This window comes from Drosophila kikkawai, chromosome 2L (genome assembly GCF_030179895.1).
Source record: "Drosophila kikkawai strain 14028-0561.14 chromosome 2L, DkikHiC1v2, whole genome shotgun sequence".
NCBI lineage: Eukaryota > Metazoa > Arthropoda > Insecta > Diptera > Drosophilidae > Drosophila > Drosophila kikkawai.
This window is the reverse complement of record NC_091728.1, coordinates 14,838,951-14,864,175: the sequence shown is the minus strand read 5'-3', so window position 1 is coordinate 14,864,175 and position 25,225 is coordinate 14,838,951. Positions and strand designations below refer to the sequence as shown.

General features: G+C 40.1%; 1 protein-coding gene across 1 annotated transcript in view; it reads right to left on the bottom strand.

Moving 5' to 3' along the window:
- fipi (factor of interpulse interval) overlaps positions 1 to 25,225 on the bottom strand; it is a 73,726-nt gene that overhangs the window by 2,193 nt on the left and 46,308 nt on the right. Inside the window, exons 2-5 of the mRNA XM_017170560.3 lie at positions 1,527 to 1,721; positions 885 to 995; positions 676 to 813; positions 405 to 557 (exon numbers count right to left, since the gene is read on the bottom strand). Coding sequence (XP_017026049.1) covers positions 405 to 557; positions 676 to 813; positions 885 to 995; positions 1,527 to 1,721 — 597 coding nt within the window. The remainder of the gene's footprint in view (positions 1 to 404; positions 558 to 675; positions 814 to 884; positions 996 to 1,526; positions 1,722 to 25,225) is intronic.

The window sequence follows — 25,225 nt, the reverse complement described above, 5'->3', positions numbered from 1 at the left end:
TATATATATTTGTGTAGGTCTATTAAATAAAAACGTTTCATAGTAGGTTTAAACAAAGGATTCTAGATTCAAGTCCTGTAGATATCTCTCTCTTACTCCTTTACCCTTTACCTCTCTGCTACTTTTTAACAAGCTTTTATGAAAGCCTTGGCCTTGATTCATATTTCTCTCAGCAAAAAAAATCTTATAGCGTTACGCATCTAGTTTTTTATATAGTTTATAATGTATATATATTTCAAAATTTAATATAAATATATATTATTTAACCTAACAAATTAATATTTAATTTAATTTCAAAGTAATTCCTATTTAATTTAATTAAATTTAATTTGAAACTAATTCCTTGAAACCCTTTCCATCCCACTGTTCCTTCTTTTGTTTGGAAAACCATAAATAACACTCACGTTCGATTTTCATCAAAACGGTGCGCTCCTGCATATCAGAGGCGATGGAGTTGACTTGGTATGCCCGGCACGCGTACTCGCCGGTGTCATTCTGTGTTACCTTGTTGATGAGCAAACCATCGGCCAGGATGCGGAACTTGGAGTCATCGGCCGCTGTGCATGAGGATAAGAAGAGGAGGAGATTGGGTGAAAAAGGGCAGTCAGTCGTTTGGTTGGAATTTTCAGCGGGAAATTCGTATCTCATTACGGGACGGCCCGTGGCCGTACTTACCTCCGGCGCTGATGGGCTGTCCGTTGAAATGCCAGGTGACATTCGGCTGGGGCTCGCCCTTTACCTCGCACAGAATGGTGGCCTTGTCGCCCTCCTTAACGGTCATCACGGTGGCATTTTCCGTGAACGTAATTTTCTCTATCGACGGGAAAAACAATGCAATATTAATGACTGAGCGACCTGCGACCCACGGCGATTCCAGCACTTACGGTACACAATCAAATCGAAGGATTTACTATGCAGACCGCCCTCAGCAGCTTCGCAGGTCCAATTGCCCTTGTCGGCCAGTGCGATGTGGGCGAAAACGATTTTCAATTGTTCTGGGCGGGGGAGAAGACAAAAGGAATGTCGAAAATAAACAAGCGAGCGAACACGACAGAGGGGGAAAAATGAAATGAAAATGGGAAATCGAGTATAGAATACATAGAAAAAGGTTAAACGAGGTTCGTAAAACAAAGCGAACGGCATAAAGAAAGCAGAAAATGACTATGCATAGAATGCTGAATCACTAATACCCTGGGAAATGGGTTTTAAATTCATTTTAGCTACCTGAAGTTATACCTAAAGATATTGGATAATGTTTGAATAAAAAAGTAAAAAGATTTTGTGATATGAAACCACCTTAAAAGGATACTATAAATTAAATTTGAAATATTTGTAGTGTAAAGAATACCCTATCATATCCTTCTTGCTCCTCTCTACTCGGTATCAGTTACAAAAGAATGCGGCGGGAGAATTGCAATTAATTGCGTTTGTTGTGCTTGTGGCACCCCTTGACCCTTTGATTCCCTTACCCCTGCTATCTATTGCCACCCGTTGCATCGCTATTGCCATTCCCATTGGATCCTTACCTGGCGATGTTTGCTCAAAGTGAATGCGTCCTTTGTTCTCGCGTATAATTTCGCCTCGCGGCGATTTCCATTGCAGCCTCACATCCGGATTGGGACTCCGGCACTGGACGATGAGCGATTCGTTTGTGTACCGCACCACGCTATGCTCTGCCGGACTCAGCGAAAGGCTCTCATGGTGATTGCCCAAGACGACAGCTGTAATGGCAAAAAACACAGAAATACACACATATAGTCGTTGTCGAATCCTGTGGGTAATAGCTCGTTAATTGCACGCACTGCAGGATATGCAGAAAGTTCTGTTCTGTTAGAGCCAAGTTGCTCTTTTATGGCCAGGCATTTGCATGCTCAGTGCAGTTTATTTGCTTGGCAACTAAAATAGCATAAGGCGCCATTGCTTTCAGACACACACACACTTGAGTCGTGAGACTTTAAACATATCAAAGTAAACTTTTTTTCTTGTATATATAAAATAAAAACTTGGTTTTAAGAAGAACTGTATTTAAAGAGTTTTTTAATAGGAGTATTTAGTACATTCTAATGTCAAATATTTATCAAGCACCTGCATTTTGCAAACAACTTCCATTTATTCCCAAAAAGAACACTCTTAATAACAAACCGACTATAAAGGTTTACCATGTCACTCAACCACTAATTGAAAAATAGTGTTTGCAAGATAAATCTATAAATATATTTATTTGCAAACTTTCAAAAGAAACCGGAAGTGTTTTAATTTATTCTGGCATAACTCCGACTGGCACGCAATTTATGTGGGCAATTTTTATTCCCTAACCGGCAGCTAACATACAGCAAACTGCACTCAACGGGTTGGTAAAGGCTTTCACTTCTTGTTTGCGCCTTGGCAGGGCATAGGAAGGCGCCTTTGCTCATTGAAATTTATCACAAGAAATTGCAATTTCATTTTCCCAATTCATGTCAATCCGCACGGAGGGAAAAACGTAGAAAAGACGGGGGGCAAGGCCCGAAACTTGGGAAACTAGAACCGGAGGAGGAGGATACTAGTACCTCCGCAGCCCTTTGGGTAGATGTATAGATGCTGAAATTCCTGCATACTTTTTAATAAAGTTTGTTGCATGCCCAAAGTGGCAAAGAACGAATATAAAACAAGTATAAAAACAAAAACTCCGAAACACAGCACACAGAATAAAAAGGGAGGATGAGGGACATGATTGCATCGTTCATTTCGTTGGCAAAACTTTTGCGTTTGCCTTTTTCTCCAGAGCTGTGCAAATTTTATTGGCAGCAGTATATGGACATATTGAAATTATACAGCTACATAATGAAATACTTTTTGTATATATATATATAGGGTAGTGGCTGAGGGGAACCACAAGTCAGAAGTCATCTAAGTGGCTTTATTAACAATGCAACTCGGGCAAAGATGCTTGCAATTAGGTTTTGGGTTGTGGAAACTTGGCTCAAATTAATTAGCATAATTGGGAAATTGTACTACTGGGATTTAAGTTTCTTTCTGTTTTCTAATTGGAGATTTTTAAGGTTTCAAGTTTTTAAACTGCATATAACGATATCTCCATTGAAAGTTAAGTATCTTTTGGCATATTTTCCCTTTAAAATCAACATCTTCATAAGCGTAAACTTTTGTTTTTGTTTGAGTACTCATACTGGATATCTTAACGAATCAATGCTGACATCAGCTAGAGTTGCCAAACAATGGGCTACATTACTTTTTATCGCGCTCTTGGCACAACTTACACGCGAATCCTGCCCCCGAATGTGTGCTATATAGTTATGGGAGCGAGCAAATATTTGCATTGTTTGCCTTCACCTGCAGACGCCAGCAACGTCAGTGTCGGTGTCTGTTTCTCTGTCTCTGTCTCTGTCTCTATATCTGTATCTGTCTCTGTTGCGTCTGTCTGTTAAATCGCAAGCGCTGACGGCTTGTCTGAATGGTAAGATGACTGGATGCGGGATACAGAGGGAGAAAATAGCCATAAATTGTATATATTTAAATATAAGAACTCATATAAACTCACTCCAAAAAATATTGTATTTTAAAATCTAAGCCCTTATTTCAGTTCTCAGAAGTTTAACTTTCAGTAGAAATATTTCTTGAACTCGATATCTTTAAAATATTATTTTAAATACATAAAAATTCTTATATCCTGTCAGTGTAGATCCCCTGGCTACTGTTGCTGCTGCTCCTGTTTTCAACGCCACAGATATCTGAGCCAAAAAAAAAAAAGCTCGGGGACACTCCGGGATGCACACGGTACAACAGCCGTCATAAAATTTCATGCCCGGACCAAAGTCGCAGCACATGCGAGCTTAATGACAGCGTCACGGAAAAAACAACAAAAAAAAAAATATATATATATATATCGTACATATATAAAGGTGTGCTGAAGGGCCGGCGAGAGGAAAAATAAATGTAAAGCAGTGCCAAGTGTGAGAAAAACAAACAGTTAGTGGTAAATCGGAAATGGCATTCCCGGAGCCAGCCACAAGAGCGAAATGAAATTATCTGACTGGCTGTTGGCTGTTGGCATTGTTCGGCGGCCTTTATAAATGCATTATGCCATGCACTCGTGTGCACCGCGAGTGCAAAGGGAAAATGGTGTTGCAAAATGTAGTGGGTGGTAACTCGGGCGCCACGATGGAGCTGTTGAGCGGCAACACGTGCGAGCTGCCAAAAAATGCAGCCAAGCATACAGTCGCGTGGGCGACGTCCTGTGAGCTGATGTGCAATGCCCGTCCTGTCAGGATTTTTCCCAGCACATGTCCATGGTTTTATATTATAGTAGTAGTGTTAACCTGGAAATTCCATTTTAAATGGAATTCATTATGCCCTGGCATTTTTGTCCTCATTTGTCATTTACAAACTCACTTTGGTTTTTCCGGGTGGTTTTCCCTATTATCTAATCATTGTTTAATTAAAATTAATGAATTCCTGAGAGCAACTGAGTTATTTTCTAAATATTTCCATTTAGCATTGACTAATCTGGACATTAGGAATAGGGAATTTAAAGGTAATGGGACGGGGAAAAATAAACTGGCCTCGACATAAGGTATTTGGCTTCAATTTCACGCTTCAACAAATCCTTTAAATCCTCATACATTTAAATAAACTTTTATAAAACCAAAATTTCAACTGAAAACTTCTTTATTGAGCATCCAATAAAAGTCCAATTCTTTTGAAGTGCATTTCGTTGCCAACATTAAATATTAAGTTGTGCTTAAAACTTGTGGCACCATTGGACATTTATTGCCGCATGCCAACGACTGCCCCTCCTGACTCAAAATAAAATCGCAGCCATTTATTCATTTGTTTTTAAATTATTCAGCCACAATTTTAATGAAATTTCTCTCCTTCTTTGGCTTAAAGGCGGGCCTGCAATTCAATTTCCATTAGCTCAGCGAAAAACTTTTTAATTATTTTCCAATGCTTAATGGGGAAGCCCAGGGGGAAGGGGCACAGGCTTTTATTTGCCTCGAAATGCTGCAAGTTTTCCCTCTCTTTGTGCGACATTTTTGTTTTGCATTTACTCTGGCAAAAAAAAAAAAAGTTTATTATTTTTGGATTTTTGTTTGCGCGTATTTTTTCCAGTACGCACGCATGGCTCTCAACTTCAATAAAAAAGTTTTAATTTCACAAGAGCATGGGAGAAGGGAACTGCAGCCCGGCCATCCATCCTGTGAGCATTAGGGAGTGTTTTAATGTCAGCATAAACGCATATGAAGCGCACTTAACCTGAATAATTCGCGGGCTTTGGCCCAGGCACGCATTTCCCCGACATCGGGAAAACGCCCAAAGGGAAATGCGGGCAAATAAAAGCACTCGACGGCGGAGCATGCAAATAATTGCAGCATTTGTAAGAGCTTAACCCAGTTCTGTCAGGGCATATTCCTGATACCCAATGGGATATGGCCAGGAAGTTTGTAGGGATAAAAAAAAACTGCAGAGAAGTGGTTAACTTTGTGTCAAAAGCCAGACAGAAACGGGGATAATAATCAAGTGGGCGAACGCCTGGCTGGGCTTTTGGGTTATAGAATATCCCTGAAATCGAGTACAAGTAAAATTACTGGGGAATATATGAGTGCTTTCTGTATTTAATTTATTATTCTATAATATTATTTAATTATTAATTAAGAATACAAGCTAGTTTCGATTACACAGTGAACTGATATTACAATAGTTTGTCCTGCCCTTGGAATCTTCCTCAAATTAGGTAGGTTACACCTTAAAGACCAACTCTTTACACAACGAGAGCAATAACCTGGCTCACCTGGAACTACAAGTGTCTACCTTTTGAATATCCTGGCATAGTCATCAGGTCAAGGAATTTAATACCAGTGGCACACAAAAGCAGCAGCACGTAATGCCAAAACACACATAAATCATCAGCGCGTCTCCGCACAAGAATATATTTCCGCTATAAAATGGACGCTTCCGCATTTTCGGCTACTGAACGAGCCACGTTAACGTCTTCGTCTTGGCCAGAAGCAGCAGGAAAACAGGAAGTGAGCTTGGTGAGCTCTTTCGGTTATGCTTTTCCAGCTGCAACTGTGGCAACAGCGGAAGTGCTGCAGGTAGGAAAACCTGCTCTACTTGCCGAGTAGTGGAGATGCCTTTTTAATAGTTTTCCAGCTGACACTTGGCCGTGGCAAATTTGGTCTCTCCCCCAGTCTTGTTTCAGTTTCAGTTTGGCAATTAATTTTTTCCTGCTACCGCCAACGAGTTCATAAATTTCCCATTATGTGGAGTGCCGGCCGGAAAATACATTTATGCGTTTTTAAATGCCTGGCAGCTTATAACTCTCTCAGCTCGGCAGCTCTTCTGGTCGTCTGGTCTTCTGGCCTTTGAGGAAGCCGGCGCATATAAATTTGCAACTGTCGGGCGATAAGAGCCAAGGCAGGAGGCCACTCGCCACTGGTCCAGTTCCAATTCACTACCGTTCATGAGTCCGTGATTCTTCCCCTTTCAACTCGTTCATCAACATGGTGCTCTCCTTTGACTTTTGAAACAAAAGTTTGACAAACTTTACTTTCTACTTGGCAAAAGAAACACGATGCTGGATGAGCTGAGCTGGAGGCCCTCAGTTTAAACTGACGTTGTCGCAAAACTCTATAAAAGTTAGGGGTACTTAAATATTTTAAACATTTTAGAGATAAATCTGCGAACAGTGGATCAGTGTCAGTTGCCATTGGGCTTTGTGTCGTAAAAAATATAAAATATAGAATTGGATTAAAGTCAGCTCGGAGAGGATTAGTTACCAATTTATGCTCTGCAGATTGCCAAACGGAAACTGGCATTAAATTTCATAAATAACTAGAAAAGGTTGACATCAAAGAGCACAAAAAATAAATACCTATTGTCTTTTTGGCCTTTGTTTTCTACCAAAGATACTATTCCACAGACAGAATAAATCACATCTTAGATTTTAATAAAGAAACAAAACAAAAACTCATAGCAAGTTGATAATTTATGTCATTATTCATGGGCCATATCTCTACATTTGCCTTTTGTTATTTCGGTCCACTGTGTCGGCGCCACCTTGAAGCATTTGCCATTTTCACTTTTCTTGAATATGTCGGCGAGTTGGTTGCTAAGTGCAAATTTGGAAAGCTTGTTGCTATGGCAACAGAGTTATTCGGCATGCTCAGGTATTGGTAGCCCTGTAGGTGTCGCTGGCGCGCAGGCGCAATGACAGTTGAGTCGGTAACAGGAGTGTTACTGAGTGAGGTCTGTTCGTCTGTCGCAACAATAGGAGAGAATGAGAGAGACAGCTTGAGATTGTCTAGGAATGACATCTGAGTGAAAAGTAAGAAAAGGTGAAAGGGCCACGGGAAAAGTGGCGTGATGACAGATTCGATTTGACTGCGCAGGCGAACAGAACTCGCTGGCTCGACTACGGTTAAATTAAATAACGGATATCTCCGACATCAGAAGTGGGATTCACCATAGCCTCGCGGGCATTCTGATAAAGTGATTTTCGGTCGATATTAAATTCAGTGGCGCATCGAAGGCTTGCGCAGCCGCGTGGTGCGAGACACCGGAGTCGTGATAGGCAGTCAAATGCACTGGTCGCGTGTTGAGCCGGACGGTTGCAAGTGTCATCAGTGTCGGCCAGAAAATTTGGGGAAGAATGGAAGACAACAACAACAGCACACTGGCGGAACTGCTGCTGAAGTGCGGAGAGCTGGAGTGACGCACTTCAGGCGTGATAACGGTGGTCACATTGCATCTGTGTGCACGAGATGGGTATCAGCGGCTGCGAGCGGCAGCATCAGCTGCATGTAGAAGCGAGTTGATGTGTGTGATTCAACAGTGACAGTATCGGGTGAGCCCTTTCCAATTATTCTTTGATTTGGGAGCTGAATTGGCTAAAAGATGGGAATAGAGATGTGTTTGATTGCAGTGTTGTTTGCACATCTGCCTTCCCATTGGCGAGCCCTGTGCTACGATAGGTTGTGCTTAGACTATCGGAAGCAATATTCGAAAATGGTTTCGGACAGTGGCCTTTGCCGCTTATGTCAGACCCTGTGAAGGAAAAATGTTTCTGTTGAAAAATAATTAATTTAAAAAAAATTACGAGTTGCCGTCTGTTTGGTCTGCCGTGCCGTTTGGTTTGAAGAGTGCATCTTCTACCTTCATCATGCAATTGTTAAGGCGTTTGGAATTTATCATGATTATTTGCGATAGTTTACATAGATGCATGTTAATCATGGCAAACTCGGAAGAAAAGGCTTTCCGAAGGCTGAAGGTTGTATTAAATGTGTTGACTGTACCAGAGTTGCCATTTAACGTTACCAAATGTGGGTTTCTTGAACCTACTACGCAGTATCTGAGCTATGAGGTGTGCGGTGGAGAAATCAGACCCAATTCCTAGAAAATCCTTACGTTAAAGGTCCGTCCTTTTAATCGGTGCAATTAAGAGACCGTCGTAAGACCATTTATTGAATTGGTGCCTTATTTTCAAAAACGTGTGCCTCGATTTTCTCAGATCATGAGACAGATTCTTCGGCTTCAAGTATCTTTAAGTGAAATGACGATATTCAGAAATTGGAACGAACGTTTTTAATATTATTACAAATGAGCCTGTAATCGTTATTTGTGGGTTCGAAACATCTGATCAAATTTGAAACAGATATAAGCTCTTGTGGATATGGTCCAATGCTAATACACCTAATTAATGGAGACCCTTATGTTGGTGGATATATTGGTAGAACTATGTGTCTTGTGGAGTCCAAGTAGCCTTTGTATGAATTGGAAATATTGGTTGGCGTGCAATTATTCTGACATTTTTGGCATTGTTTGCTCAGATGAGAGTTTGTAGTCTATACTTATTGCAGATGTAATCATTTCTAAACAAAAAAAAAAAAATTAACTGAAGTGCATCATAGAGAGAGGAGAAAGAAAGAGATAAAGAAATGAAGATGGAAATCGGTACATTTTAAAATCCTTAACAAGCAAAAGAACTTATAAGTATGCGCATGAGTTTTTGAGGGCATTGCCAAATAGACAAATAAGCAATCACGTTGATTGATAAAGATTTAGACGACTCAAGTGGAGATGCGTCTGATTCCCATGTGGGGAATGATGATATGGATGGCACGGTTGATGCCTTGGAATCCCAAGAGGGGATATAAAGACCGCACCATAACAGAAGGAATTGTTATGGCGGGGGTCAGTGGAGACCGCACCATAACAGAAGGAATTGTTATGGCGGGGGTCAGTGGAGACCGCACCATAACAGAAGGAATTGTTATGGCGGGGGTCAGTGGAGACCGCACCATAACAGAAGGAATTGTTATGGCGGGGGTCAGTATGTGGGTGTAAAAGGAAATACACCAGTTGATAAAGCTATGTAATTAGAGAAGTCTGAATTGTAAATTATGATTAAAATGAAGATGTAATTTGTTATGTTATCATGAAACCAAGATGCTTATTTTGTCTAAATGCCTCAATACTTATGTTTAGAAAATTAATGAAATGTTTGTTGACAATAAAATGTAACGAGTACCGAAATTTTAGAATACTGTGATTTAAAGTTAACACACGAGGACGTGTGATTTGTCAGGAAGGCCGTGTCGGATCACATGAAACGGGGCCTACTTTATTCCTATGGTCAGAATATGTGAAGCGGAGCCTTTTGAAATACGAAAAGAGCTTGTACTCTATGGTTTCGAAAGGTTATCCTGCCAAACTAACATTTGAAGACACTAGAAGTGTAAGCGAGAGATCGCCGACTGAGGCACTCGTTGGTGGAATCATTTATAAGGCTGTGAGGGTCCAGAGAGACCGTGACGCAAGAGGTGCGTGTGAGCGTTGCAAAGTGTGCAGCAAGAGCCTGTATAAATTGATGAAGAGATGTTGAGTAAGAGTTGTGGTACGAGCAGAGAAAGAAGATACAGATTTGGTACGAGAAGAGAATGAAGTGGCGAGAAGAAATAAAAGTAAAGCTTATTTGACATGAATAAAACAGATAAAATGAAATGTTAAGTTGAGACCAAAGAGAGAAAAAAGAGAGAATGATAAATGACAGTTATGTTTAGAGCTATTAGAAGACACGTCACGCGAGGACGCGTGAATTGTCAGGATGGCCGTGTCGGCGAGTTGGTTGCTAAGTGCAAATTTGGAAAGCTTGTTGCTATGGCAACAGAGTTATTCGGCATGCTCAGGTATTGGTAGCCCTGTAGGTGTCGCTGGCGCGCAGGCGCAATGACAGTTGAGTCGGTAACAGGAGTGTTACTGAGTGAGGTCTGTTCGTCTGTCGCAACAATAGGAGAGAATGAGAGAGACAGCTTGAGATTGTCTAGGAATGACATCTGAGTGAAAAGTAAGAAAAGGTGAAAGGGCCACGGGAAAAGTGGCGTGATGACAGATTCGATTTGACTGCGCAGGCGAACAGAACTCGCTGGCTCGACTACGGTTAAATTAAATAACGGATATCTCCGACAAATACATTATAGCCAGGACCGTTTTCTTGGCGGGCTTAGACCATTTGTTAAGCAAATTTCGCGTAAGGTTGCAACACGACAGGCCTCGCATTAATCATGGGACCGGGACAGGCCATCAAATTGCATTAATCGTGGCCTCAAGTGTTGGGGCTAATTATCCCCGGCAATGATGTCATACTCATCCTCATCCCCATCCTCCTCCTCTTCCCTCTTACCCTTATTGGATCGCTTCGCTCTGGCGCACCTCATGAAGTTGTAATTGAAACTGTTGTGAGCGCACATTGCGTATACGCCGCGTGCGACGTGCCAGAGGAGACGAGAGGAGCCTCCTCTGAACGGTAGAAATAAAAATCAAATTTCTCCAACGCCGTACGTACGCCAAAGTTGCTGGCACGCAATTTTTAGTTAAAACTTTGTCTCATGTCGCTGCTAAAAATTAAAATCCAACTGCAGGGGCCACGAGCCAGAGTCGAAGCAATAGTTACAGTTGCTGTAGCCGCTGCTTCAGTCCTTTGCTAACAACTTTGCTGCTTGCACTTTGTCGTAAAAATAAAGTTTTACACACGCGTACGCGAGTTGCTTTTTCTATTGTATTACTTACTTGATGCCATTGTGTGTCAGTGAGTACGTGTGCGTGTGTGTGCCACATACACTTACTACATGCCGCATTACAGCGGCAGCGAATACACCAACTGTGGCCATCTGAGCTGGCTGTTTGTCCTTTTTCTTAAGGTTATTTCTTTTGTATAGTTTCTAGATATATTTAGTCTAGGGAAATGTATATTTTTAGTTTAATTTTTTAAATTTAATTTGGTTTAATTTAAACCCTTAAGAGCATGTTATTTCTAAAGTACCGATTTAAAATACCTAATAAAAATATTTTATAATAAATATTAAACTCAATTCTTAAAGTTTAAATCTAATTGAAATATGATTTTATAAATTATTTAAAACTTAATGAAGTAAAAACATACTTTAAGCTTTTTTTACTCCGTCATCTCCGATGGCATGGGTGAGATTTTGTGGCGCTGCCTTTAGTGTCTTCATTTTTAGTGCGCCATAAGAAAAACTTGTCAGTTTCTGGATCCACTCGAATTGTTTTTGTTATGCCAACAAATTGCGGGACATTTGTGCGGACAACAAGGGACTTAACCCGGAGGTAAGCCAACATAATAAGCAAAAGGAAACGGAATTTCCAATGCATTGTTATTTTTACGGCTAGATAAAAGAAGAAGGTGCCATGATGTCCGCCGATTACGACGCTTTGTCGTTGATGTTCCTACCCATCCCGCTTAGCTGTTGGTTAATCCGGCAAATATGTTTATTTGTTCAGACGCTAATTTCCGTAATTTCCTGACGATTACCGCCGCCGCTAAGCAAAACCAAAACAACATTGTTGCTAATTTATTTTCCATTTGAGCAAACACTCGGACCAGCCCACTTCCGTTTGACCAAAGTTTCCTTTCCTGGCAGCTATAGAGTAACTGCTGGAGAAGGACTTTTCCCCCCTTCTCATGGGCGATTAACCCGCTTAGGAACCTGATCCGCGCCACTTAGCTGCATATTTCATTAGCATGCAGGCGAAGGAGCGGCACAGCCCTTAATCCTGGCAACAAAAACAAGTGGCAGCCAAGGTAAGGAGTAATGTTGCTATAAATTCAGGTGCGTGCATGAGGAGCGCAAATTGTTCTTTCAAGTTTCGCGGAATAGTTGCGGGTGCCGAGATCCCGAGATAGCGAAGCTAAAAAGTCTCCAGCTGACTAGCCCCCGCTGCAATTTATAACCGACTTCAGTTGTTGCCGGCTACAATTAATGCTCTTTTAATTAAACTCAAGTGCGCATTCGCAATTGCTAAATTTCACTTAAGTAGGGACAGGAGGAGATGGTTGAGGAGGAGGAGCTGGTTGGGTGGAAGTACCCTACCATTGGTATTTAAATAGTTTAGTCAAGTTGAGCTCATTTCGGGAATGCGGGCTTAAATCGTCTGATAGAGGCTTTCAAGTGGCTTTTATTTTAATGAAAATTTCCGCTCAAGCTAAAGAGTTTAATGAAATGGAGTTTACCTTAGCTGCACAGTGATTTCAAGGGAAGAACTAATAAATAAAGAGACTTGAGTGAGACCTGAGAGACTGTCTCAAGTTTAGATTAGTTATTTTATACATTAAATAATTTATTTAACTTAATTTTGAGACGGAATAAGGAGAAGTCATGCTTAAAGTTATTTATTTCTCTATTAAAGTGGTCGAAGGGTTGGTTTCAAAAATGCTCCTCTTTCCTTGACAAATTCTCCTCTTCCTTAGCCTGTTTTAAATTTGACAAAATGGAGAATTAAATTTTAAGGTTGGCTTAAAAATGCTGCGTTTTCCTGACATCTTTTAAATTAAAAAAAAAAATGAATTCAAGTTTAAAGATATGTATTGTTGCATAAAAGTGACCCAAAGGTTGGCTTAAAAAATTCTTCTCATTCCTGGCATCTTTTAATTCTTACAAAAGAAAAAGAACACACACCTTTCTCCAGACCATTGTCTCACTGTGAGGACTTTGTTACTCCCATTAATTTATGCTGTAAACTATTAGAGTCTCAACCAAAACAGGATGCTCCTGCTTCAACACACATATAGACATAACACTCTCTAAGCTTTTAACGGCGTGTGCGCACACGGTGTGCGTTATGAGCAACTAAAGCCAACATAAAGAGTGAAACAAATTGAATTTTTCATGGCAACAACCGCACACTTAACAAGTTTTTGTGCAGCGGTGGAAGCTGAGAGCTGCTACAGGGTAGATTCGGGGAAACATATTGAAAAATGCGACAATATTTCCCACCGGCGATGAGGTGGTGTGAGGTGAGCTACGCCAATTCGGAGGGGGGTTTAGTTAGGCATTTAAGCCGCAGACTGAGAGCGGATGAGCGAGCTGAAATATTGTTGCGGGTGCGGAGATTGCGCTCGCTGGGAGATCCTTTAATTTGTGGCCCAGAGCGCAGCAGGATATGCTTCTATATATACGAGAGGGATGCGCAGAAAATAATAAAAGTCTACCTTTGATGGCTTCGGGGTTCATTTGCGGGTTCTGCCGGCACTTAAGCTGCAGCTAATTATGCCGCCGTAATGAGTGCATTTATTACCAGGTGAGTGGAGAGAGCGATCCATTAAAAATGATTTAACGGCACGAAAATCTCTTCAATTATGCAAAATTTAATTCTATATATATTTTATATTTCAGCGTAATGGAAGTCGGTCTGTGATTAAATTACTGTTTAAATTCGTTTATTGATATTGATGGGGTTGAGTGGTTATTGAAGCTCCAGGACTTGCAGCTATAATACGGCTGCAAGGGATAATTAATCCTATTTAAATATTAACTCAAGTAAATATAAAGGGATTTTAATTGTGAAAAGGATTCTTTAAAGTCTTTGGTATTGTAAATTCCCAGAACACTTCAACTATTTATCAAGGATCTAGCGGAGATTGCTTTTCTATTCTTACCTGCCATTAGGACTTCTCGTGTAATGCAATGTAAATGCTAGGATGTTCGCTTTACTCTGATTTACAGCGTGAATGGCATGACTTTGCAAATAAACTGCTACCAATTCGTCTTGATCAGGGTCTCTGATTTGAAAATGCAAATGCAAATGCACACACCGAGCACTCTCTCAATCATTCCCGGCCAAAGGATGTGCTGCAGTTGCATTAAAGGCGAGTCGCCTGTCGCTCATTTCAAATCGAGCAAACAAATGCACACAAATTCACATCTCATCACCGAACGGCACGACCTTTTTCGTGTTTTTTCCCCCAAGCCTTGTGGTATCCTGGGGAGGGGAGGGTATAACCCAAAAGCGGATCCGGATCGGGGGGCCATATGTCTTGTTGTGCGCGCTGTGGGCGAGGGACTTAAGTAATTCATTACTTTAGTCATGCATTGTCATGCATGTTTGCCACGCTTTCCTTTCGTTCCGTTTCGCTACGGTCCCTGGCGTTGCATTTTTATGGGATATATCCTGGCTGGCAGGTCGCTCCGCTTGGGTGCTGCATGTCAAGCCCGGAGCTCACTGAACGCTGGCTGCTGTTGCAATTTGAATGCAAAATTGTTTTACAAATTGAGCAAGAAAGATGGCGTAAGCAGAAAGCACGTTCCTGGCCCCTCACTCACACTCACACACGTGGCACTCCTGACAAAGGAAGTTGCATGCAAACAAGACAGCCATAGACAGTTGCATTTCACTTTTCCCATGCTGCTTTTCTATAAATTTTTGAACGGCAACACACGGCTCCTCCCGCTCCAGGTGAAAGCTGTGGCAGTTGCGACAATATTTACATAATTAATTGAGTTTATTTTTAGTTTATGCCAAACAAAAGCCAACTGATTACGACCCACAGAGAGAGACAGACATTCATATCGCGTATTTATTCGCACTCATTATGCGGAGAACGAAGATTAATTACAATTTAACGGTGGCCCCGCGGCAGCCGAGATGGAAACTTTGATGCATTGTTTTCGTTACGCAATCTACACCGCGTAATCTCGGAGTGTCCTTCGCCGTCGACCCTGGGCTATTTTTACAAGTTTTTCATCTCGGCTTTTAGGGGGAGAGGGTGGCGAACTTTTGTAAGCCTCCTGCTGCTGCTGCTGCTGATCCACTTCAACTTGTAGTAGCAGGTGTTGGCATTTAAAGGAAAAACAAGTAAAGGTAAGGCAGGAAAAACTTTGACGAAGGCAAGCGCTCAAAAGTATGCTGCAGCTTTTTATTGTTATTTTTAAATCGCTTGCAGTAGCCGAGCCCTGGCATCACGCATACGCCGCGTGGCAGGCTCTCAGGGAATCTGATCTAAGCCAGTGTTTAAGGTTCGCGTTTTCTTATAATTTGGTTAAAGTCTAAAATTTATTTATAAGGACTTTTAGTAAATCCTGCAGCTTAAGATTTAATATAAAAGATTTTTAAAGTAGTTTTATTTATAACAAGAAAGAAAGCTAACTTTGGCCAGCCAAAGTTTGTATACCCTTGCAGGTAACAATTAAAATATATCATAACTAAGCCAAAAATGCATTAATTTCGATTCGGAAAGCAGTTTTATGTTAGTTTTTTATTAATTTAAGAAAACTGCATACCAAATTTAAAATTTTAAGAAATCAAAATTTTTGGCCACTTTTGCTAATTTTAATGATGTAACCCCTTATCAAATTTCGCAAAAATGGCCAAAAAATCGATTTCTTCCGGACATGTCTAGAAAGATTCGCATGTTAATGCTGATCAAGAATATATATGGTTTATGGGGTCGGAGATGATTCCTTGACTTAGAAAAATATTATTTTGTATTATAAAATCGGATTTTTTATATTAAAAAACTTCTTGATTTTTTTTTAAATTAAAAATATTATAACTCGGCCAAAAGAGCATTAATTTTAAATCGGAAAACTGTTCTGTGAAATATTTTCTACAGTTAATAAATCTGCATACTTCATTTAAAAATTTTGAAAATTCAATTTTTTATCAAAATCAAAAATTTTAATGATGTAACCCCTTATAAAAATTTGCAAAAATGGTCAAAAAATCGATTTCTTCCTGACATATCTAGAATGATTCCCCTGTTGATGCTGATCAAAAATATATATACTTTATGGGGTCGGAAACGTCTCCTTCACTGCGTCGCAAACTTCTGATTGAAATTATAATACCCTGCAAGGGTATAACAAGAAATGAAGCCAAAGTTTGTATACCCTTTTATATAATGTGATTTATAGGGTCGGAAATGGCTTGCTCACAAAATAATATATTAATATAATATTTGAATGCTTGAAATAATTTATCCATATTTCTTTTTTAGATAATTTTGCGGATAAAGAATATATAGGATTTTACTCCTTCACTATGCAAACTTCAAACTAAAATTAGTTTACCCTGCAAGTATTTTAAAGGCTGCCATGCCTTAAATATTTCTTTATTTATTCTTTTGGCCAAACTATAATCTTTGTTCAAATTTGTTTATAGAGCAACAAAAATGAATGATGTCTAATGTAAGCTGAATAATTGAGGTCAAGCTCTCCTCTTCCATCTCAAAAGTTCATTTATAAATTGCACAAAAGCAATGGATTGCGGTCAGGCTTTGCGGTCGTTGTGTTCATATTATAATTAAAATATAAATATGGCCGAGACGAGTACATATTTACGTAGCTCTTTGCCCGACAATTTAAGTATTCAAATATTGACAAAAGTCTTTCTCCTCTCTTTCTCGAAAGGAGGAGTTCGAGGGAAAAACTTGGCTAGTTTTATCAGCAGTGTCGCAGCAATTTGTGAGAGCCGGCTAGCTGGGCCACTTTTCGAATTCCAATTGTTCGATGCTGAAGTGGAGACCCGCATGTTCTTCATTTGTTTGTCGGCCAAAGTCCACTCGACGACAACCGAGAGGGAAGGCGAAAGAGTGGCTCTGAGGAGCAACGGGAATCTGGTCTATTGAGCGAACTTTTCCCAAAAGTGGAATTGCATTTGCTTTGCTTGAAAAACTATTATAACTTTGGCCGCTGCCGCGCCATGCAAGAGTTTCAGTTCATCCAACTATGAAAGTACTTTATGTGAGCTAACAAAAATATTTCTTTTATTGAGTTTCGCCAGCCTGCCTGAGTCCCAAGTCCCAAGTCCTCGATTTTAGGCTGAGTGGATCCCTCCACAGCAGAAGCGCCTGCAAACTTTTGTTCTCAAAGCGCTGTTGCAGAAGAAGACCAAGTCCCCCAGCTTTGCCACCAAGTGCCATTGTTGGCCAAGTCGAAGACAAGTTGATACCGGAAGGCAGCTGGGCTCGGGTCCGTATGATATATGCAATCTAGTTACCAGACCCATAAGCAAATCGTTTTATTTATTTAAGGGAAACGTATCTCCAAGGGTAATAGTTTAATTTTTAAGAAATCGGTTTAGTTTATAAGAGTTTTTAGTGAGTTTTGGAAATAAATACCTGAATGTGTGAATATTTCGAAGCTAATAATTAAGTTAAGCCAAATATTCAAAGAGATTTATTAAGCAGGGAGTTTGTGGCTTTGAAAAAAGTATATAAACCACACTTTCAACTTCTAAAGTCTGTTGTTAACATGTCTTTTTCATATGCAATTATGTCAATTGGCCTTAATGGTCAGTTTGCAGCTGGAAAATATAAAATTTGTGATTTATTTACTACACAAATTAACCGCAAGTCTCGTCTGCGTCGTAAATTGTTAGAGGCAATTTTTATATATGCAAATCTGCCAGATGATGCGACATAAATTGTACAGCATTTGCATTTAAAATGTCATTGCAGGATTTATAATTTTAAAGTGGCAGCCTTTTCGCCCGCACACATTAGCCAGGCGAATAAACCTGTTTTAGCCGCACAAAAAGCCATCAAAGTTTTTAGTACTTTTCGGCGCTATGCACCACACACGCACACAAACAAGCCGCAGACTGTGGCATATGGTCTGTGTTTTGTGTGTTTTTCTGCTGCTGTTGTTGTTGTTGTTGTTGTATTTGCTGTTACACTTCTTGTTGCTCTGGTTATGCAATATTCGTTGTAGCTGTTTTTGTTGCTTTCGGGTTATTGTTTGTTGCGCTAGTTCTGTGGTCGAGCTTTGTTTTGCAACAGACAATGCAACATGGAAAAAATACAACAACAAAAACACAAAAAACTATGTTACGCAATCCCTACCCCGCCTCAGACAAAAAAAATGCATTCGCTTGCAACGTCAGCGACCGCCAAGTTTTAATTACGTAAAATATTTCTGCGTTCCCTCTAATCAACTTAAAAGCTGGGAAAACTCAGTAGCTGCAGTTGCAGCAGCCTCCCGGAATTTGCAATTCGGCAACACGGTCCATGGTCCGAAATGTTGCAGCTCCTGTTGCAACTCCGCGGCACTACAAAGGACCCCGAAAATCCATGTCAGGCGGCGGCGATAGCTGGGAAAAGTCATCTGCAAAAATACTCCACTCAGCAGGCAACAGAGTCTTATAATTGCAGCATAGTATGTGCTTCCAGGGAAGCAGCCACTCCATCAGAAAGGGGCATTGGTCTATTGTCTAGAGCTTAATGCAGCTGCCTTTTGCATGAAGTTTCAAGGGTTCTTAGAATGATGGCTAAAAGGGTATACAGTTCCAAAGGACAAAATATTAGGGTGTATATTTGATGGAGCTTTAAAGAATGTGTGAGCTTGTATAGGCTTTATTTTAAGTAATTGAAGCTTAAACAAAGAATATACTATTAAAAATAGTTAAAAAGTAGTGAGAATTCGAATGATTAATAATAATAAGCTAGATAATAATAATATTGAATTATATTTAGACTAGGATAAGTAATATACATAAATATATTTCTAATCAAAAAGTTTTTCAATACATTAGCTATATTTTATTTAATAATATATATTTAATATATTTAATTTATAAATATAGCTTCATATTGAAATAATTTAATATATAAAATATACATCTTCCCAATTTTTAATCAATTTTCCAAAGAGCATCTTCTCGTCCTGAATACCCCAACATTTGTTTCTCTTTTGGGTTTGTTGTTATGTAATTACTTGCTGAGTGGCGTACGCAAAATGTTTGAGCCGGCAGTTGCCACAGAAACAGCAACAGCAACAGCAACTATGGCTGCAGCAGCAACATCAGGAGTCCTGCTCTCTAAGTGCTTTTTGACATGCAACTACTACATACTTGCTTGTATGATGCATTTATGAATGCGTGTGTGTGTGTGCTGGGAGGTGCGAACATTTATTAACATGCATGTGGCAGAGGCTACAGTAAAAGCAATTTAGTTTACTGCAAATGTTGGCCGGCGGCGCTTTGTTCTGCTGCTTTCAGCATTTTCGGCTGATTCATGGCTAAACGTTTTGCAGCAAACAGTGCGTATGATTGATATCGTAGAAGGCACAGCGGTAACAAGCAGTGTGGTGAGCGGCGAAAATGCGAAAATTCAATTCACAACATGAGGCGGGTGGACTGTGGACGGTAGCAATTTGGTTCGCCGCTCTGTGGGTTCTAGAGATGAGCTAGAAAATATCTATATAAAATTGATGATAAATTGATAAAAGGATAAATAGTCTAGAATTAGTTGCAATATCTTTGTCGAAAAAAACGATTGATAAATAAATTTCTCATCTATAATTAATATGATATTCTATTGGTATATCGAAATCATAAAAATATTATACTAATACTTATTTTGATTTAAGTTTTTAAAAAGTTTAAAAAGTCGATACAATTTAGTTATAATATTTCTAAAGTCTTATGAAATTGCATCGATATTTCTAGCGATATATATTGTGTGGCACCTTTGCTCTAAATATGCGTACATCCCCAATCTCTATCACTTGTGCAGGCCTACATGATGACGGCGGTGACGGAGGCAAACAAAGTAGATACAACCAATAGATACAAGCTCTCGGACGACCACTTCGGCCAACATAAATCACAAGTCACCTGACCGCTTGAGCTCGTGCTGATATTTTGGCTAACAATTGTTAATCAACTGCCAACATGACAGGCACAAATTATGCGAGGAACGCCGAGAGCAAGTCGCCAAATCAAAATGCGGTCAGAACGAAGCAGTCCAAGTCCAGGCGGAGGAGTGCTTGGAATTGTTTGCTTGCTAATGCCAACGATGGGCAATTTCTGCGTGAATGGAATGGCAATCGATCAATGGCTGTAACCTTTTGTTCGATCAGCAACGTTCCGCTCTCAATCGATTTCAATTGCCATAAATTGCGACACACAAAAGTCAATGCAATTATGTGCAAATTGCATTTTATTTGATTCGATTCGCTTCGCCTCTTTTCCCTGCCGATGATTGGATTATGCAAATGTTCCGATGTAAATTGCACAAGCACACGGCTAATTGAAATCGCTGCCAAATGTTAAGTTAGAGCAGAAAGTTTTCAGGTGCACAGGTGCCGGGTGCCAGGTGCCAGGTGCTATTTGCCATTCCAAATTATTCCATTGAAGCGAGGCAATAATTTCAGGCAATACAACTTAAAGGCAATTGCAAAAGGATTTCCGTTTTTGGAATCTTTCTTACTGAGCTCACCATGTGCTGCCTGAAAATTGGCAAATTTAATTTTCACACTTTGGGAAATTTTCAGGAGTAAACTTCAGCCATCAGACGTCTCAGGCCTGTACTCTATGACTTGTTAGTTTTGTGGGAACAGTTTTAATTAACAGATGCCTTGCTTTGCTGAATTGCCATGCAAATGCGAAAAGCTTTCAAATGGAACCAATTACAGTGTCAACATGTGGGATTTTGTATCGGGCAAAGAGAATATATAATAGCAGGTGGAAAAGTGATTATTATATTCATGAAGAAGCACTCAGGTAAGAATTAAATAAAAGAACTATGTTATTTTACATATTTTTAGGCTAAGGAAAAGCACTATCTTTTACGATGGAGTGTGGTTTTGTAGGGCTGTGATACCCAAAAACAAACCTTCAACTGGCATCTTCCATCTATTTCTGTTTTCACAAATTCCCAAACGAAATATAATTAATGAGGCCTCGTGCCTTTGGCCATTTCACACAAAATCTATCCCGCCAGCGGTCTGTCATGAACTTATTTATCCAGGCAGAACCGTGTTTTCGCATTTTCACTTTCAATTAGCGATCGGTTGTGATGGCAGCATTACGTTGCCGCTTAGCTATGCATATCGGCTAAATGGAATTTGAATTGCAATTACAATTGCAATTGGGGCTGCATTCATAATCAATTGTTGGCTCCCAATGGCAGCCGGTGAATCCACTTCGGGCGTGTCTCTAATTGCCAAAAAACAGCATTCCGTTTTGCGAAATAATCAACGCGCTGACATTTTAAATAAATCATTGGATACAACACGAGACATCCTGTGATGATGTCTCTCTGTTCTGTGTTGTTTGTTTATGGCAAAACAACGTGTGCGGTGCACCGCATTTGCTAATTGAAGCATTTGCCCGGCACACGGGGCGTATGCGTGATATTGAAGGCCATTGACATTTGGCAGGACATTAAATAGCCTGCCAAAATATTTGACTTGCGAAGCGTTAATTCAATGCAAATTAAAGAGCTTATTAAACTAACATTTTGTGGCCAGAAAGAAGGTGTGCGCATAGCTCGCTTAAAGTTAGTTAGTCTGACAGTCCGTTTGGGCCAAAACTTTCTCCTTGTGTGCTGGCCTAAATGGCGAATGTACATGGATGCGAAACTACGTTGGCAGAAAATTGCTCCTCTGATGCCTGCCATTGTCACGACAAGTTGCTGCTTCTAATTGCAGTTTGCTGGCAGTTACCATTCCGGCATTCGCATAACATCAACTTGACACAATTCGCAATGCTCGATGCCTTTCTGCAAATTGTTCATGCTCGGGCCAATTCCTACTTCTGACAGTCCAAGTTTGTGACATCATAAATGGAGAAGTTGTGAAAAGTGAAAAAGGGAGACTTACCTTGTAAATAGAACTAGGAATTGGAAATAGGTGAAGAGAAGCTTTGAAATCTAATGTAATAAGTTTTATTTTTCTGTAAACTACTTAAGTTTTATAGTAATTTAAAATATATCTTTTAAATTACCCTAAAACTTTAGTAATTTAATGAAAAATAAAACTTATTATATTAGTCCCCAAAGCTCCTCTTAATTATTCCTATTTTCTAGTTTATATTTTCTTTTTAAAGGTCATGAAAAGTCACATTATATTCTTTTTATTAACTCTATAAATTCTTTATCTCAGCTTTTCTTTTAGCTATAGATTTATGTTGAGTTTTTTTTTTAATTTCCATATGCATAAAAAACAATAGAAAGTATTTTTCCCTTTTATCAGTTTTGGCCCAAAATTGATTGCCTTTTTTGGGTTTTTTTTCTAGTCCTCTGCCGGTTTGTTATTGCTTTTATAACTTGCTCCACACTTTTGCGGTTTGGTTACTAATTGGTCACTGACCATGTCTTGATTTATTGCCGTCTTCCTGCCCAACAATTTGTCCAGTTTATTTGAACGATGTTGTAGCAGTCTCTGGCAAATACTCGAAGCTAGGAGCCGGGGAGGAGTTAAAGGAAACTCCATTTTGTTTTGTGTCGAAAATAATTTTTCAAAACTTCTCATACACTGTGGCCAAGTGTCGGGCGTTGAGAGCTGTCGAGAGCAGAGCCAAAACGACATCGACATCGATAGCTCTGAGGAGAAGGACCAGGAGAAAGCCAGGAGAAGGACACTGCCAAGGACCAGGACCAACACCACCAGGACTGTTGGCCAGAAGACCAATGCGTAACACTTCGGCCAAACAAACTTGTTTACACATTTTTGGTTGCTCAATTTCTAATGTCAACAGTCGAGCCAACAGCAAGTTGTTTGTCCTCGATGTCCTTGGCTGCTCCAGTGGGTGGCGGCAACAGTGTCCTGGCTTCTGCTTTTCCTTCTTGTTGGTCCGCTTTTTAAGCACAAGAATGCCCTAGAAAGTAATTCACACTCAGAATCGGGAAACTCCGGGAGGAAAAAGGACATTTCCTTGACCGTGTGCCAGATACAGGCACTTGGATTGCAATCCTGTTGCCTTGGCTACATGCAAATGAGCCGCCAGCGCGACTTGTCGCGACTTTATGGCCCAATGCAGATGCAGTTTTTTACGAGAACGACAAAAACGACGGGGAATGAGGACGAGAATGAGGGCGAAATCTACAGGACGCCTGCAGTGGTAAATTACGGTCGCGCATTAAGGCTAATCCATTGCAATGATGACGTTTAGTGGCCTCGGCGACAGTTGTGCGAACTTTTATGTACCATAAAAAAGCCGCGCGAACAGTGGATCGAATTTAGAGAAATTTAATAGAAAAATTGTGGTCAGAAATTACGTATCTTAATTTAAAAATGTTAGTTTTGTTTAAATCTAATTAACATTATAATTATAAAAAATAAATTACGCTAGGGGAATCGTAAAAAAATATTTATTTAAAGCACTTTTTATATTAAGAATCTTTTTGCAGATACATATATTCTATATAACTGGAAAGCCTTAGGTTTATTAATAATTTTTTGATAACATTTATTTTTCAATATTTTTTATATATTAATTTCTTAAAGCTACATTTATTTCCATAAACCTATATCCTCTTTTTTTCAGTCTTCATTCCACTGTTTTCACCCTTTTTTTATTTGCTGGCCTGCTGCCCTGGCAGTCTTGTGCTAATTTCGATTTAATTTTATTTCTGCTTTAAATTTTTTTATGTCCCCTCTTGGAGTCGTGCTGCCGCTTGTCGCCTGCCGCCTGCCGCCTCCCCTTCCACATATGCCATGCATTTAAATGAAAATTTTCCTGTGTGCGTGAGTTTTTGCTATTTCATTCAATTACCGACTCGAGCACGACCTGGTATGGCATGGTCTATGGCTCTATGGTATGACTATGGCTGTGTCTTTCCGGCTAGCAGTGGCGAGCTGAGGAAACGGAGAGTTGGGAGAGGGCTGGATGGCGTGCGAGCTGGCAGGGCTTTTATGGCTGACTGGAGCCTGTCACATTTGCTTATGCCTTGGCTTAGGTCAAATTATGTTTGACTATAAACGGCATGCGAAATTTTCGGACAAAGCCCCGGGCACATCAATTTTAATCAAAGAGGCCAGGCAACCAAGGAACGTGCTCGGCATGGCCAAGTGGAAGTGGTCAGTTCGGGGCCCTTCGTCTCATCGAGGCCTCATCATATCGTCGGCATATCAAGGCGCAAAAACTTGGCAGCTCTTCTGGGACATTTCGGACAACACTTTTAAGCAGGAGGAAGTCAAAGCGAAGCTGTAAATCAAAGCTAAGCCCACAGCGTTGATGACCATTCAACATCGGTCGTCGGAGATGCATCTGTTTGGTGAACTTTGAACTTGCTTGGGGATCAGTAGAAGAGGAAGTCGGCTTAACCCTTTAACGCCGCTATCAGCTTTCGCATTTCACTTGGCTTCAACTTTGTGGGGTTATTTCTGTCTCCTTGTCTTCTGTTTTGCCTTTTGGCCGCTCCCGGCAATTGCACAATTTCTTTTCCTTTTGAACGCCTAGGGGTTGAGCCTTAAACCTGGTCACTTGACCCGCTGGAATCCTGCTTTCCGGGACCACTCTAACCTTCGGGGCAAATCAGTGTCGTTGTAAGGGAAGATAAGCCTGGTAGTTAAGGGCTCCACAGGAAATGTATTTCTTAATAAATGGTTTACAAGTATAACTTTATTTTTAAGAAAATGAATTACAAGGAGATTTTCTTGTTAAATTTATCTTAAATTATTATTAACATTTAACCTTTGCAATCCGAAATAAATTTACAATATCTTTTATACATTAACCAAAATAATATTAATAAGCTCAGTAAACTTCAATTTAATTTATACAAATTCCCACAACATATAACTAACCTTTTGCTCCTCTCAAATTTTGTCTCAAAAACCTAATTATTGCGTTGACTACAACCAACTTTGTGTGTGGTCATAATTCCTCTTGGAAAGCAAGTTACTTTGTTGACTTCTGCGAATTTGTCATCACGCATCAGTCGTCCTGTCAGTCTCTCGTCCACTCCTCCACTTTCATGTTTACCCCCTGGTTGGTCCTTCGAGCGAAAACCAAGGCTAAGCCCTCTGTGCTTTGTGGGGTTCCTGCTGGGTCTATTACCTTACTACGACTTCCTGGAACCGTAGGGCTCCGCCCGGAACAATGTGTCCCGCCTAATCCTTTTTATGCCCGACTATTATTACCAGCTGCAACATAGTTATGGTTGTGCTTGACGAACCAGCTCCTTCCTCGACCTTCCTAAGCGGCTTAC